Source organism: Vidua chalybeata, chromosome 19 (assembly GCF_026979565.1).
Source record: "Vidua chalybeata isolate OUT-0048 chromosome 19, bVidCha1 merged haplotype, whole genome shotgun sequence".
NCBI lineage: Eukaryota > Metazoa > Chordata > Aves > Passeriformes > Viduidae > Vidua > Vidua chalybeata.
The window spans coordinates 4,979,244-4,994,535 of record NC_071548.1 but is presented as its reverse complement, the minus strand read 5'-3'; the positions used below and the strand labels follow the sequence as shown (position 1 = coordinate 4,994,535).

Below are 15,292 nucleotides of genomic sequence, written 5' to 3'. Positions count from 1 at the left end.
GTTAATGAGAAAAGATCTCTTAAGCTTATATCTGTTTAAGCTGGACATTGGATGTAACCAGGCCGTGAAATGAGGATCTGAATATTGTTGTTTGGAAATAGCACTTCAAAGGAGGCTAATAATTAAAACCAGAATTTACTCCCACTGAGATACTGCTTCTTTTAATTAGTACCTGGATTTGTGTCTGGAGCTTTGGGTAACAAATCAGCAAAGGGTGACATAGAACCAAGGGTCAGTATATGGAGAACTTAATTTCCTTACTGCTGGTGAACATGAATGTAAACAGAATAGTTCTCATTCCTGGAATTGTGTAGAGCTTGTCAGATTCTTGCTTCTGTTGAAGAGCTTTCTTGCCTTTACTTCTGCAGTAACTGTACATTCTTCCTTTTCATGAAACTGTAAAGGGTTTTCCCCAATAACTTTGTTTAATGCTGATGTAGTTCTTGCTTCTGGTTAACTTGGAGTAACTGAGTATAAAATGCTATTTCAAGCTCCAAAAATGTGCAGGATCAAACTAAACTGCAAATTGCTTAGGAGCTTGTAAGTAAATCTTCTGTTACCGGATCTTCTCAGGCTGTCTCGTCTCTTTGCCTGCTAGACTGGTTTCCAACCCAATTTGTCCTGTGTCCTGCCATGGAGGGTGGTGACAGCCACAGCTCCACATTCTGGTCTGTCAGTGCAGCTTGGATCCCTCTGGCCTGCTCTGGGAAGCAGAGCACGGATCCAGGGGAGGAATGTCTTGGGAAAAGAGGCAGAAAGAAACAGCTTTTGGATTCCCTCTTGCCTCTTCCTAGATCTTAACAGACCCTCTCAGGTCACTGAAAAGAGAGCAGAGAAATCAAAGTGTAACTGAGCAGAAGTGCCTGTATGTGTCTGTTACTGATTTTCTCTGCACAATGCTGCCTTTCTAAGCATCTTCCAAGTGTGCAGAACCTACAGGTCTAAATCTTCAACCTCATTGTGCTGATAAACTTGAGGTACTGTTTCGTACTTCGAGTTCAATACCTTTTGGTGTTAAGGAAGGAGACCCTTTTACTTTCTATGAAATTGTCAGAGTGGAGATTCTGGATAATGGAACAAAAGTATTAAAGATGAAAGAAATCTGAAGTTTTTAGGTCAGAGTTGTACTGCTTAGAGTTCAAGTTCTGGATATGATTAGAAATCCTTTAGGATGAAATAACTGAACAAACAGGCTTTATATTTCTACTTCCCAAGAATTGATTTAACCAGTTAACACCACTGGCCGTGGGTTCAGACAGGAGCTGCTACAGGAAACTGAAACTGTTGCACTCAGATGAGGAAGTTTTTTACAATAAAATGAGGTTTCTGTGGTTGACAAGCTTTCTTGTGGCTGATTGCCTAAGCTTAGTGGATCTATGTAGCTTGCCTTGTTTGCCCTTAAGCAGTCTTCCCTGCAATGGCAATACCAAGGTATTAATTGTATACCAAAGCCACTTAATTTAATAAGCACAAAGCTTATGCACTGCAGCATGGTCGTAGCTGGTGACTTTTCACTACCCTGAATATGGTGTGGAAACAGTTTTTGAAAAGGCCAGCCCTTCCTGTTTCTGTTTCTTTTTGTTTGGTTGGTTGGTTGGTTTTTTGTTTGTTTTTTTTTGTTTGTTTGGTTTTTTTGTTGTTTTGTTGTTGTTGTTTGGTTTGTTTTGTTGTTTTTTTGTTTTTTTGTTTGGTTTTTTTTGTTTGATTGTTTTTGTTAGATGGGTGAGTGTATGGCAATCATGACAAATTTTAAAATTTTACTGTGCCTGCTACTTAGCAACTTAAAATAGATTCTTGCCACAAGAAATGAGCTCAGATGTGTGTAGGGAAAAAATTATTAAAACAGCACTTTTGGTTAATGTTGGCAAGAGTAAACTGCAGGGCTGTTACAGTACAGGGATGATATTATTAGCTTTATTCTGAAGTCACGTGGGCAACTGCAAATGCTGATACATAGGAAAGCAAAGGAAATCTGAATAGAAAACATTTTTTTCATTATGAAACTGAGCTAATTAGTGATGTGTTGTGGCTGGACCTAGTCAGAGGTGAAACTTGGGGTGCCTCACTAGTGATGCCAAGTACTAATTACTCGAATTTAATTTTGCTGAGTGAACAATGTTGGTAAGTGCCTTCTTGCAAGTGTATACCAGGTAATCAACCAAGTAAAGGAGGGAAGTAAAAGTACAGTTTAGGAGGGAAGTTTGGAGAAAAGCTGGGTAGTTAGGTAGTTTGCTAATGGCTCACTGTTTATCAACCCCAATCCAGGTTTATATTCACTCAGATTTCTGTAGCTGTGTTAGTCACTGCTGTGAACTGGTCTGTGGTTTTTGTTTTCCCCCCGGTGGGGAAACTGCTGCTGCAGTTTCTGGTAGGGAAACAGCCACTGCTGCTGTGGCTGACTCGTCAACCTTGCTGCAATAATGTCCTTGCAGACTAAACTTTTTTCACTCAAGATTTTCCATTGTAACCTGAGTTATAACTTTTGTTTGTGTCAGATGTCACCAGTCAAGTTACATTAGCATATTTCCTTTGTAGTTGTTCCTAATACACATAAGAATTATTAGATGATGTACACATATTTAAAAAGAAAGTCTAGAGGATGTGTCACAGCATATGAGAAGCAAAGAAAATGAAAAGTAAAAGAGCTGAATTGTAAATACTTGTCAGTTCATGCAGAGAAGCATTCTGCAGAACCCAAGGCATTAGCTTGTTTAAGCAGCTTAGCCTGGATGGACTGTGGTCCTAACACAGCACTAAATGGGTCACCGCTGGGGTGTATGCATGTCTTTCCATCCAGTGCTGTTAATTAGCTGCAGGTAAAGTCTTTGGAATTCTGGCTGTTACAGTAGTAAGTATGAATTTCGTGTTATTTAGTCATTGCTAACATTGTTAATTTTATACTCTACAATGGAATCTATTAGAAGTCACTGTCACAGTCCCAGGAGTGATGTAAAGAAACACGAATTTAAAGTAAATCTGGTAAAATTTGCAGTGTCTTCAGGTCCATTCATGCTCAATAGGCCCAGTTAACACAGAAGCATTTAAGGTTTTTTTCAACAAAAATGTTGATGTGGAGGGGTGTGATTAGAGTTTTCAAAGCAGCCTTACAGGAAGCTTGTTTGCACTGACCTTGGCTGGTCAGTTTTGTCAGCCTCAATGAATGTTGTTTCTGCAGAGTTCGATGACCCCTCTGCCCTGGTGGTGCTGGCAGAAGAAGAGCTTGTGGTCATAGATTTGAAAAGTGCAGGCTGGCCAGCAGTGCACCCTCCATACTTGGCCTCCCTTCACTGTTCAGCCATCACCTGCTCTCACCACGTCTCCAACATCCCACTGAAGCTCTGGGAGCGGATTATCAGCGCTGGGAGCAAGCAGAACCTTCACTACTCCAGCATGGTATGGCGGCTGTGTGTCCCCTCCCTCCTGCCCCGTCTGTCCCCCTGTGTTCCTGTGTGTTCAGGTCAGTGTGACTGCCCAGGGTGTGGGTGGTCTGTGTTGCTGATGATCTGCAGCGGGTTCAGCCCCAGCAGACGCTGTCCTGCCTCTTAACAGGGTCGAGAGAGGCCTTTTCCCATAGCAGTAGTACAGTTACATTGGGGAATTAAAATGTGATATTTTTTAAGCTTTGACAAGCCAGAGGGGAAGGCTGAGTGTTCCCAGCTGTCAGTGGTAACAAAGTTCTCATGTAAAAGCATGAAGCTTGTCGAGGAAATGTGTAGAATGTCTTCTAAAAGGCACAGTTGGTGTCAGAATGGGAACATCTAATCCCAACAAAAGCTGACAGCATGGACTGTTTCACTGCCACTTGCACTGGAGTTCATGCCCTCCTGCTGACTTTATGTTCTCTGCACGCTGTCACTGCCTAGGCAGTCACACACTTCTCTTACTGTATTTGTAGCCATGGCCGATTGATGGTGGCACCAACATCGCTCCAGATCCTCCACAGAGGGACTTGCTGCTAACAGGGTAGGTACTGACCTGAGAACCATTGGGGAGCCCTTTCCAGTTCCAGTTCCCCTTTTTCAACTGACTGAGATGTTCCTATGGAGTTAACGTCTGCTCATCTTTTAGGGCAGAGACTGCAGCTTTACAGTGCAGCTTCTCAAAGCTGTGCTGCTGGCTTTGTAAAGCAAATTTATTTTGCTGCTTCTAGGCAAAAAGGTCACGATGTCCACAGATAACCCAGAAAGTGGCTGATTTTTAGTGTTGATGTGTTATCCATTGCCCCTACTCCCAAAGTCTGTAGGAGTGCAGGCGCTAATCCAGCCTGGTTCAAAGGCAGCAGTGTTCAAGTGAAGCTTAATCTTTCATGTTTTGAAGCATTTCCCTCTACCTTACACTCTGAGTCTTAAAATAGAGGTTAGCTTGGACTCCTGTCTGCTTTGATCAGCATGAACAGATCTAGCTAAGAGTTGGAAGTAGCTAGCAAGAGATTGTCTCATTGCATAAAAATGTGCCATTTTCTTTTCAAAGCACTTTTAAGAGTTTCAGGGGGCTGTTTCTGAGATTTCATTCTTGATAGAGCATGTTAGAAGCTCCTACCCTTGTGTTGGAAGACTGTTGCAAATTTTCACCTGGAGAACTGAGATTAAAGCTTGATTTTTTTTTTTTTTTTTTTTTTTAATTTTTTTTTCCCTTCCCTCACAGTAACAGTATTTTTGCCTGGATGAGTTTTTTCCTTCCATATGCTAAGCTTTTTGCCTTGTCCATGTCTTTTTAGCATAATCTTAAATTAGTATAATGGTGTCAGATCACCAAGAACACCTGAACTGAAAAAAACCAAAAACCAGAAACAAAACCAAAAACCACAAAAAATACACAAGAAGCCAAAAATCTTTCTCCTTGTGGTTTGTTTTTTTGGTTCTGTATTTTCCCCTCTGTTTTACCCTCCATGTGCTGTTCTCCTGTGTGATATGTGCTGTTGTATCCCCCCCCCCCAGGCATGAGGATGGCACAGTGAGGTTTTGGGATGCCTCTGGTGTCTGCTTGCACCTCCTTTATAAGCTGAGCACAGTGAGAGTGTTCCTCACAGATGCTGATCCCAATGACAACATGAACACCCTGGGGGAGGACGAATGGCCTCCGCTCCGCAAGGTAAGATAGCTGCTGCTGGTAGAAATTTCCTGAAAACCTGGGGAGTTCTGATTCCTGCTCCAGTTAAAGACCAGCCCCTCTCTGTTCTCTTGCCTAGGTTGGTACCTTCGATCCTTACAGTGATGATCCAAGACTTGGGATCCAGAAGATCTACCTGTGTAAATACAGTGGATACTTGGCTGTAGCTGGTACAGCAGGACAGGTATTGGAATATGAACAATCAACATAAACATTGTTTTCAGGGCAGGTTTCAGTGTCATCTGGAGATCTGCTAAAATTGAAATTGCTCATTTCTCTCATGGTAAATTGATCTGTTTTCTGGAAATGATTCATGGAACCCTGCTCTGGTGATGCCCCACCTTGAGCACTGCATCCAGCACAGGAAGGACATGGAGCTGGTGGAGTGAGTCCAGAGGAGGCCACCAAGTTGATTAGAGGGATAGGGCAGCTCTGCTGCAAGGACAGGCTGAGAGAATTGGGATTGTTCAGCCTGGAGAAGGGAAGGTTTGGGGTCACCTAATTTCACCCTGGTACCTGAAAGCCTTCAAGAAACATGGATAGAGACTACTTACAAGGTCCTGGAATGACAGAACAAGGGGGAGTAGCTTCAAACTGAAAGAGAGTAGGTTTAGATTAGATATCAGATAGGAAGAACTTTACTGTGAGGGTGGTGAGGCACTGTAACAGGTTGCCTGGAGAAGTTGTGGATGCCCTGTCTCTGAAAGTGTTTAAGGTCAGGTTGGATGGAGCTCTGACCAGAAAAGGTGTACCTGTGCATGGCAGGGGTTAGAACTTGGTGTTCTTTAAGGTGCCTTCCAACCCAAACCATCCTGGGATTTTCTGCTTTCTCTAGTTGGTTTTAGACATTATCTGCTGTTATTTATCTGTCCTGAGAGGTGCAGTAGTTTAGCAGCTGTAGGGAAAGGCTGCAGCTTGGAGATCTGCCTGCACAGTAAAAGCTGCAGTAAAGGTTGTTTTCTTCCTTTCAGGTTCTGGTGATGGAACTGAATGATGAGGATGCAGAACACGTGGTGGACCATGCTGAAGCAGATCTCCTGCAGGACCAAGAGGGCTATCGATGGAAAGGTCATGAGAAGCTAAAAACTCGAGATGGGCCTGTTCGATTTGAAGCTGGTTTTCAGCCATTTGTCCTTGTCCAGTGTCAGCCACCAGCTGTGGTCACCTCTTTGGCCCTGCACTCGGAGTGGAAGCTTGTGGCCTTTGGTACCAGTCATGGGTTTGGGCTTTTTGACCATCAGCAGAAGCGACTGGTCTTTGTCAAGTAAGTGTCAACTTTCCAGGGGGTCTGTGGTAATCCTTATGTTAATCATGACCTGGAATTACTAATAAAGCAAGGTGTGATAAGTGATTTCTCTAGAGCTGTCACTGTAGCAAGAAGCTCTGCTTCTTTTTTCTCCACCCTTGAAAATCTTCCAGAATATATAAGTGTGTTCCAACATTTGTGTGCATCCTGGTGGACTCTTGGGAGTGATTACCACCCAGTAGAAAGTGACCATGTGGCTACTGTCTCCCTCTTCCAGGTGCACACTGCATCCCAGTGATCAGCTGGCCTTAGAAGGTCCCCTATCTCGAGTGAAATCCTTGAAGAAGTCCCTCCGTCAGTCATTCCGGCGGATCAGAAGAAGCCGCGTGTCCAGTAGGAAGCGGAGAGGAGGTGGTGGGAATGCCTCAGAGGTGAGGGGTTCACCTTTTTGGGGTCTGTCTGTTTGCAGCTTGAAGCCTGCTGAGACTGCCTGGAGCAGGAGGTGGTCTCAGCCCTGCTATCAAATCAATAGCTATTGGTATGAGGGGAAAATGGCAATTTCTGATGCTGCCTTGTTAGATAAAACAGGCACATTTTTAGAAAAGATCAGTTGAGAGGACAAGTTCACTGGTGTGCCTTTCTATTGCTGCCATGCTCCTTCTCTCTCCCTGACTGAGTGTCTCCTCACCTCTGAAGGTGCAAGAAGCAAATGCCAAGTTTGACCAGGACGTGTTGCAGGAGATGGAACTGGCTCCAGTCCAGCGCAAGATTGAAGCGCGCTCGGCAGAAGACTCTTTCACTGGCTTTGTGCGAACCTTGTATTTTGCTGATACCTTCCTGAGAGACAGTGAGTAGGAAAAGCATCTCTCTCTTCTTCCAAATGGGTTTTACTGCTTCTGCCAAGGAGTGTATTTGGATTTACTGCCAGGAAAACTCAGCACCTCCTGTGTCCTACTTTGTGCTGTGCTGAAAAACTGATATAGAGCAAGAGCATATGTTGTCATGTAGAATTGTTATTTAGCCATTCTGGGCTGCTGACTAATCCAATTAGCTGGCCATTCACCTTTGAATCAAGTCTTTATATGTGATTTTCAAATGTGTTATACTGGCATCTGACTTTTTAGTATAAACTTTTCTTTCTCTCTTTCTTCTGAAGTTCACCCCTGTCTCCAGCAAGGCCTTTTAATTTTAGTGAAGGTGGTGACTGGTTGTGCATCAGAGCCCAAACTGATAGCATGCACAAATTTATTCTGCTCATCTGTGATGGTTTGTGGTGGTTCATGTGGTGGTACTTTTGCCTTTGCTCAGGTGCAGTGCCCTTTCTAAGGGCTGCTGGTGGACCTGTATTAGGAAAAGAATGTTAAGAACCTGCAGTTTGTGCCTGGCAGGTCTCCCCTAATATGAAGATAATTAAGGTGCAAACAGAGGGAGATTTTGTGTAGCCAAGGAAAGCTGTTATGTCATGGATGTTGCCTTACTCATGGGCTTTTTTGTCACTCCAGGCTCCCGGCACTGCCCATCCCTGTGGGCTGGCACCAATGGAGGGACAGTCTACGCTTTCTGTTTACGTGTTCCTCCTGCTGAGAGGAGGATGGATGAGCCTGTGAGGGCAGAGCAGGGTAAGTGCCTCCTGAAAGCAGGGTTCTGTTGGGTCTGAGCTGTGGCTCACAGGAGTTATGGCCAGAAAAGCAGGGTTGCTCGATTAGTGCTGCTTATCAGTGATTGGAGCCAAGTGTGGCAATGTCTGAGCTAAGCAATGCTCACTGCAGCAGCTGAACTGGAGTTCCAGCACTGCTTGATGTGCCTCAGCCTCATTTCCTAATCAGTTCAGAAATGTAAATTTTTGTCAGCTGTCTCTGAAATTTGCCATCAACCCTCGCTGCACATGTCCCTTGTTCTGACAGCTGGGCCTGTTGTCTTTATGTAACAATGGTTTCTGTTCAACACAGATCAGTCCAGTCAGAATGCCCTAATGCCCTTCAACTACCAAATCTTTTTAGACAGCATTTCTATAACAACAGTATATAGATCTCTAGTGCTGAGAGGGTGTGAATGAGTTTCTAACAATGTTTCTGACTGGACTTCTGTTCGTTTTTTCTGTTTGTTTTTCCTCCTTATCTCGCCTGTCTAGCCAAAGAGATTCAGCTGATGCACAGGGCTCCTGTTGTGGGGATTCTTGTGTTGGATGGACGCAGCACTCCCCTCCCAGAACCTCTAGAAGTAGCACATGACCTTTCCAAGAGTCCTGATATGCAAGGCAGCCACCAGCTGCTGGTGGTATCTGAAGAGCAATTTAAGGTGAGTGTCACCTATTGAGGGAGAGAGGTACCTATGAATTGTGCATGAAATCTGCTAAAGCACTGGGCACTGCTCAGTGGAGAGAGAACTCTCAGGAGTGCTTGTTCTCTGTACCTGAAGAACAGCCCTGGGACAGCACTTCTGTTTGGTACAGTCCATAAATCAGGTACGTGCTGGCAAACTGGTGTTCAGCATAGTGCTGCACATGCTGAATATAGAAATTCAATGCCTATATTACATTAATACTCTTTGGACAAGGCTGCTTCTGCTTTTGGGTAAGAGCTTTTCTGTTGTTAGTGCAGAAGCAGGAATTCGTAGGCATTTTTGTGAAGTAGCTTAAAAGTTTCTTTTTTGCATACTAACTTAAACCCTGCTCTCTTCTGTATTAATTTGTAGCCAAATAGGGAAGAGTTTTGAAGAAATGGGAGAGAAGTGTGGTTACAGCCTGAAGGGTAAAACTGATGTCAGAACAGAAAGACATTTTCACACTGCCTGTGGCTGATTCATTCTCATGCCATGAGCAGGGGATTGGCTCTGGTTACACCTGTGTGTATTCCCTGTGAATGGAAACATTATCCAGGGAGGGAGCAGCAGATGTCCTCGGGAGCTGCTGCTGCCTTTATGCAGGAAGAGGTGTCAGTGTCTCATTTCTGTGACAGGTCTTCACATTGCCCAAGGTCAGCTCCAAACTGAAGCTCAAGCTGACAGCCCTGGAGGGCTGCAGGGTACGGAAGGTGACAGTTGCCAACTTTGGCAGCTGCAAGACTGATGATTACAGTGAGAATGACCTGGCAGTGCTGACCAACCTGGGAGACATCCAGATCATCTCCCTGCCCTTCCTCAAGCTGCAGATCCGCTACCCCTGCATCCGCAAGGAGGATGTGAGTGGCATTGCATCCTGTGTCTTCACCAAATATGGCCAAGGTGAGGTGGGCTTCTCCCAGATCATCCTTCTTGTTGTGTGTTTGAGACAATGGGAAATGGCTTAGTGTTTTTTAGCTGGCTGTGTACACTGTGTTCATTATGTGTTTCTGGGCAGTACTAGCTGCCAACAGTACCAGCACATGAATTAGAAGAAGCAGGAGAGAGTTTATTCCATTACTGTTAATGAATACAGGAGTGTATAGTGGTTTTCAGCTTGGATGTGCCCCTTAGATCACTTCCACCTGGCCACCCTCCTCTTGTCTGGTGTGGGGCAAATGGCTCTCTAAGCAGCAGGCCCTGGGAAATGGCTCCACTGTGCCTCCTGTACATGCCTGTGTCTCAGCACTCACATTGCAAAACTGGGATCCTGTGGCTGCTGAAGATGGATTGCTGCTTTTCAGTTCATTTTTTGCATCTTTCTGTGCTGTTTTTTCCCAAGTGTCAGCGCAGGGCAACAGAATTATGTCTCAGCATAACCTTAAATTGCAGTCTCTAGGCTAACCAGAGGAGAGCTGGAGTAATATCTTCCTCAATGATCCCTCCTTGCTTAGATAGAAGGAAAAGCAAACCCTTCCTGCCAAACATAGATCATGCCTAGATCTGTTCCTTTTTAGGATCACCTTTGTTTCTGGAATTGTTTCCTGAGAATTGCCCTTATAAATTCCCACTGCCCTTATAAATTCCCAATCCCCTGTAGGTTTCTATCTGATCTCACCGTCGGAGTTTGAGAGGTTTTCCCTTTCCACCAAATGGTTGGTGGAGCCCCGGTGCATCGTGGACATGCCAGAAGTGACAAGCAACAACCACGTGCACAAATCTGGCACAGAGAATGCTGCAAGGAATTCCAGGTAATGTCTGTAACACTCTTGCACACTGACTGTGTCTGAGTAGGGAGGAAAGAAAACCTCTTTGAAGTTAACATCCGTAGAGGGGCTGGCATCAGGAAATGTAACCTTCCCCCTGATGGTTTTCCTACTTGGAGTACATTTGGTAGTACAAAGCAGGAAGTTTTGGAACTGGTATCCCTAAGCTGGAGTCACAAACACAGAGAAAGCCCTGGCTTGCTTTGCTTGTTCCCAAGTGCTGAGGCTGAGCTGTTGCTCTGTGAAAAGAAATCCAGTGTTCCTTCTCTCCTCTTGGAACATCACTGAGTAACAGTAGATCTGACACTCACAGAGATCCTATAGGAATTTTATTCCAGGAGTTCAGAAGTGTTCTGTGGTGTCTGTAGACTTCTGCATCACCTGCATATGGTGAAGCCCTTCCCACACTCAGCAAACCATGTAGATGATGTGCACTAGGGCCTCTTGTAGCTTCCAAGAACACACAGGAATTCTCTGCACCCCTGTTCTTCAGCATCAGTAATTGTTTTCTGCCTCCTTTCCTTTTTTAGGGGACCAGGAAAGAATCCAGGTGACTGTGGAGAAGATGGTAAGTGAAAAAAATAAGTGTACTGAGGGTAGCATTGTGTGTGTAAACCTCAAAATGTCTTTCCTATTGCTACAGTTGATATTTTCTACCTAAAAAAGGGAAAAATAAGGAAGTATGTGGGGGAAACACTGTGACCTGCCTGGACTGTATTTAGTTGATAGCTCTGAAGTAAGTTGCATGTGGAAGATTCCCTTAAAGGACAGAACAGAGTTTTTGCAAAAGAAAAGGTCTGAACTTATTCTGTTATCCAAACCACTCTTATTGAAAAAAACAGTTCAGTGTGTGAGAGACTTTAAGGATTAGTTGTGAAGCATTCAATAAAGTACAAAAGTACTTAATGTGGGGGGGAAATCCAGTTCCATTGTGCATTTCTCCAAAACTGCACTTATTTCAGGAAAAGGGGAAAGTAGGTAAGGTAATTGTTAGGTAAAACAATTTTTCCTACTCTTTTTTAGAAAGGAAGTCTGGGAAGCTGATGGAACATGCCTTACTCAATGACGAAAGTGAGTGAGATGAAGTCTTGCTGCTGAGAGGGAAGGTGCCTTTCTGGGTGGGAAAAGAAGAAAGCTGCTGGGAATTTTGTGGATTTCAGTTCCAAGGGATCTGTAATTACTGTTTGGAAATGCTGGGTTTTCTTGAATCCCCAGAAATGAGGGGTTGGACAGATAGCCATGCCCTTGGGCAGGGGTTGTTCTGCAGAGCTGCATTCCCTGCTGAGATAAGAGAAGGATCTTTATTTCCAATAGGACTTGTATAAGATGACAGCTGGAACAGACAGTTCCTTTGGGGCTCTGCTATACAGAGATTGGCAACATTTCCTCTGGCAACTGACTGCTTCAGTCCTGTGTGCCAGCCTGCCCAGTAAAAACCTGGTTGAAGAGGCAGTGATGGTCTAAGGACTGACCGCTGAGCTGTGGGAGGCAGGTTCTGGAGGCTCTTCAGGGGGGAGGTGGAATGTGGTCAGGCAGCTGCCTGAAAGCAGATTCCCTCTGGTTTGGCTCACTGCTTTAACTCTCTGCTTTCCAGAAGTGCTGAAGGAGATCCAGAGTACTCTGGAGGGGGGCAGAGGGTGAGTATCAACCAACTTCTCTTCCTGATGGCTGGGGCTGGCAGGGGGGAGGGCAGCTTGAGGTGACAGCAGGGGGATGCCACTTGATGGCAGGGATCCTTCTGCTGGAATCTGGCCACGCGTGCATCCCACAAGCTACCAAAGGGCAGTAATGAGAGGTAGGCTCTCTTTCACATGCTGTCCCTTGACTTTTTTTAATGAATAATGCTTTGTCTCTTTCTCTCCGAAAAGCAGGAGAGATCACATTCCTACATCCTCAAGGAACAGGACTCTGAGTATTCGCATACAGGTTTCTATCTGTGTCAACCCATACTGATCTAAGGGCAGGCCACATGGGCTAAGTTGGTCAAGGATGGGACTCTGGAGTTTTAATCCTGGCTTGACACTGTCCCTTGGATGTGTTCAGTGTCTCTGCTCCCATTCTGTCTGTACAATAGAGCTGAGCTACCACCACGGCTGCGGGGCTTTATCTCATCTCCCTAGAATGGTCAGGGGCTACCAAGTGTAGGCAAAGGACTAGCGTCTGCAACGGATGCAGGAAGCTTGGTGGGATTGGTAACTGCTGGTGTCAAGGATCAGTGACTGCCTGACATGCTCTGCTCTGTGCACTTCCTCTGGACACTACCTCATCCTGGTCTTCTGTTGGCATCTGGGAGTGGATGGGATGAGATGGCACTGCAATAAGGAATCTCTTCTTGTGTCATTGCAGGAGCTATGCAGAAAAAAATTTGGCAAGAAGTCCGTTAGGACATGGACTAAGTAATGGAGGAGGTAGGTGAGGCTAAAGATATTTGAAGTAGCCAAAGGAAGCAGGAAGTAGAATGAAATTTCTTAATAAGCTTCAGCTTATTTCAATGCTTTGTGCAGAATTCTGACCTGAATTTCTGGGATGGGAATCTGCTGGCTGAGTGTTGTGTGAGCACTGTTCAGCACTTTACATGCTACACCAGTGGTAAAGGAAGAGCTAAAAATCCTTTGAAGGCTCCTGACTCTTACCCTTATCACAAAGCAAGCTGGTGAGGTAGCCAGAGCTCCCAGCAGCAATCTGAGTGTATCAACTCATTAGCTCTGATTAGCTTTCACTGCCTGCCTTTTCAAATGGCTTTTGCATTCTTGCCTCCTACAGCAGATTGACCAGAACTCATGGAGGACATCGTGGCATTGGATTGAGTGCCATAACACTACTGACTGGGCAAACCGTCCCTGGGGAGAAGGCACCAGGGCTCCCAGCAGCCAGACTGGGGAGCTGCAGCTCCAGTGCTGTGCTTCTGCCTCTGCTCCCCTTTAGTGCCTCTTGGAGACCTCTCCTGCTGGAGCCAGCCTTGCTTTAGGACAGCAGTGGATGCCAGGTCTGATGCACCACAAGCCTCTGAGTACATCTATCATTCAAATGTTTGCACATTTCTCTTTTCTACTGGGCTGGGTTTTAAATTATAAATGTTTTACTGCCTTGGTGCAGGATTTTAATAAACGCACACTGTTACCTCCAACAATTATTTTTTGTACATTTTTTAAAAATCTTATGGGTATTTCAGTTTTAAAAGAAACATTTAGAAATTTACTTTAAGAAAAAAACATTAATATATGCTAGATTCCTGTGATTGCTGTATGTGGTATCTGAATGAGTAATTTTGGGGTTTGTTTGTTATGGTACTGTTAACTGGCATTATGGATTTGGGTAGAATCTATTTTTGTAGCCATTCAAATCAGAGGAAAACTAATTGAATTTGATTTTTGTTTCAACACTACATTGCTCTTTTTTTTTTTTTTTTTTTTTTTGCAATAAAACTCTGAATTCCCTTTTGTGATCCTTGTCTCCTCTTATATCTATTCTGTCCTTCAACAGCTTCTTTTATATTGTCCACCAATCCCTGGGAGAAGGTGGAGCTGCCCTCTGAGTTGAGGGGGGCAAAGAGCACTCCTGGAGGTGAAGCAAGGTGGTGGGTGGGAGGAGCAAAGTGATTGTGTCACCATCCTGAAATCCAGATGGGGATACCAGGAAAGGGCGCTGGTTCAGATTATAGTCCCTGGAAGGTCATTGCTGTTTGTCCTGAATAAATGTGCATGATAACACTGAAGGGAGACAGGATTGATCTGGCAGTGCTGCTGTGCTGTCTGCAGTGGATTTGGAATTGAAGCTGGTAAAATTCTGCAGAGTGCAGTTTGGTCCTCCTTAAAATCTCTTTTCCTTTATCCCTCACCAAACAGCACTTTTTTTTTTCCTGCTAAGAAAAAGAACAAAGTATTTTGAAATTTATCTACTGTAACTTGCTTGTAGCACTATGACAGCCAGTCACAGTGGAAAAACTAAATCCTCCTGGAACAGAGCTGAGTAGCTGCCCTTGGCACACTTTGGAAACCTCTCCTTGGAAGTCCTCTTGTTTCTACCTCTCCTTGGGAGCCCTCTTGATCTTCCAAGCAAGGCTGAGGAATCCTTTCTTACCTACAGCACTAGGATGGTACATTCTGTTCTGGAGGAGAAAATGCTTGTAGAGTTGTTCTGCTGGTGCTTCAGGCACCCTTCCTTCTAAAATTATTAATACCTCCTTTGAGACCTAATTTATTGCTAATGAGGTTTTAGAGAGCCTTCTCTTTCAGTTTCCATTTGCAAAGTAGTTTTCACTTCCTTATTTCTGTTTGCTTCAATATTTCCTGTCTCTTGCTGCAGGACTGAAGCTGGCAGGGAGGTGTCCTGCTGCTTCTACCTCTTGTGCCAGGCATTGATTCTGCAAATTTACAGGAAATTATGGTTTAATCAGCAGCTTCTGAGCTGGTGTGAGCTGGAGCATGTGCATGTGCATCATCCTGGTGCACCCAGTTACTTCTTTCTGCTCCTCACAGATGGACTGATTCTAAAGCCCTTTCTGAGTATTTATTTGTTGGCATGCTTGAGGGAAGAGATGCGACGGTCCTACTCAGAAAGGGCAGAAGCAATTTATTATCTTCTCCCTATTTTCACCCACATAACTTGAAAACTCCAGTAGGTCCACAGGAAGAGTGAGAGAGTTAGAAAAATGCTACCATTTTTTGTAAACCCTAAAGTGCATTTAGATTCAAAACCAACAGAAAAAAAAAAATAAACCAAAACACCAGGCTTCTAATTTTCCTCAAAGCACAAGCCAGACTACAAATGGGATTGATTTGTTTAGGGTATGTGCTGAGATACGGTAGATTTTTTTTTTTTTTTCTAGCAGAGCTTTGGAACTGAAGGATTC

At 44.4% G+C, this 15,292-nt stretch overlaps 1 protein-coding gene across 2 annotated transcripts in view; it reads left to right on the top strand.

Annotated features, from left to right (window-relative positions):
* The window catches only part of LLGL2 (LLGL scribble cell polarity complex component 2), a 33,209-nt gene extending 19,345 nt beyond the window's left edge, over positions 1-13,864 (top strand). Inside the window, exons 11-26 of one of the 2 annotated variants that reach the window (XR_008434210.1) lie at positions 3,176-3,393; positions 3,896-3,963; positions 4,938-5,091; positions 5,189-5,293; positions 6,081-6,373; positions 6,633-6,786; positions 7,052-7,202; positions 7,858-7,974; positions 8,487-8,653; positions 9,313-9,577; positions 10,275-10,425; positions 10,971-11,008; positions 11,464-11,511; positions 12,035-12,077; positions 12,312-12,848; positions 13,204-13,864. Coding sequence is in view for 1 of the 2 variants with exons in the window: in XM_053960495.1 (XP_053816470.1) it covers positions 3,176-3,393; positions 3,896-3,963; positions 4,938-5,091; positions 5,189-5,293; positions 6,081-6,373; positions 6,633-6,786; positions 7,052-7,202; positions 7,858-7,974; positions 8,487-8,653; positions 9,313-9,577; positions 10,275-10,425; positions 10,971-11,008; positions 11,464-11,511; positions 12,035-12,077; positions 12,787-12,848; positions 13,204-13,211 (2,042 nt within the window). In the remaining variant the exon portion in view is untranslated. The remainder of the gene's footprint in view (positions 1-3,175; positions 3,394-3,895; positions 3,964-4,937; positions 5,092-5,188; positions 5,294-6,080; positions 6,374-6,632; positions 6,787-7,051; positions 7,203-7,857; positions 7,975-8,486; positions 8,654-9,312; positions 9,578-10,274; positions 10,426-10,970; positions 11,009-11,463; positions 11,512-12,034; positions 12,078-12,311; positions 12,849-13,203) is intronic. The other variant, XM_053960495.1, reaches the window with a different exon arrangement.
* Positions 13,865-15,292: the final 1,428 nt, after the last annotated feature.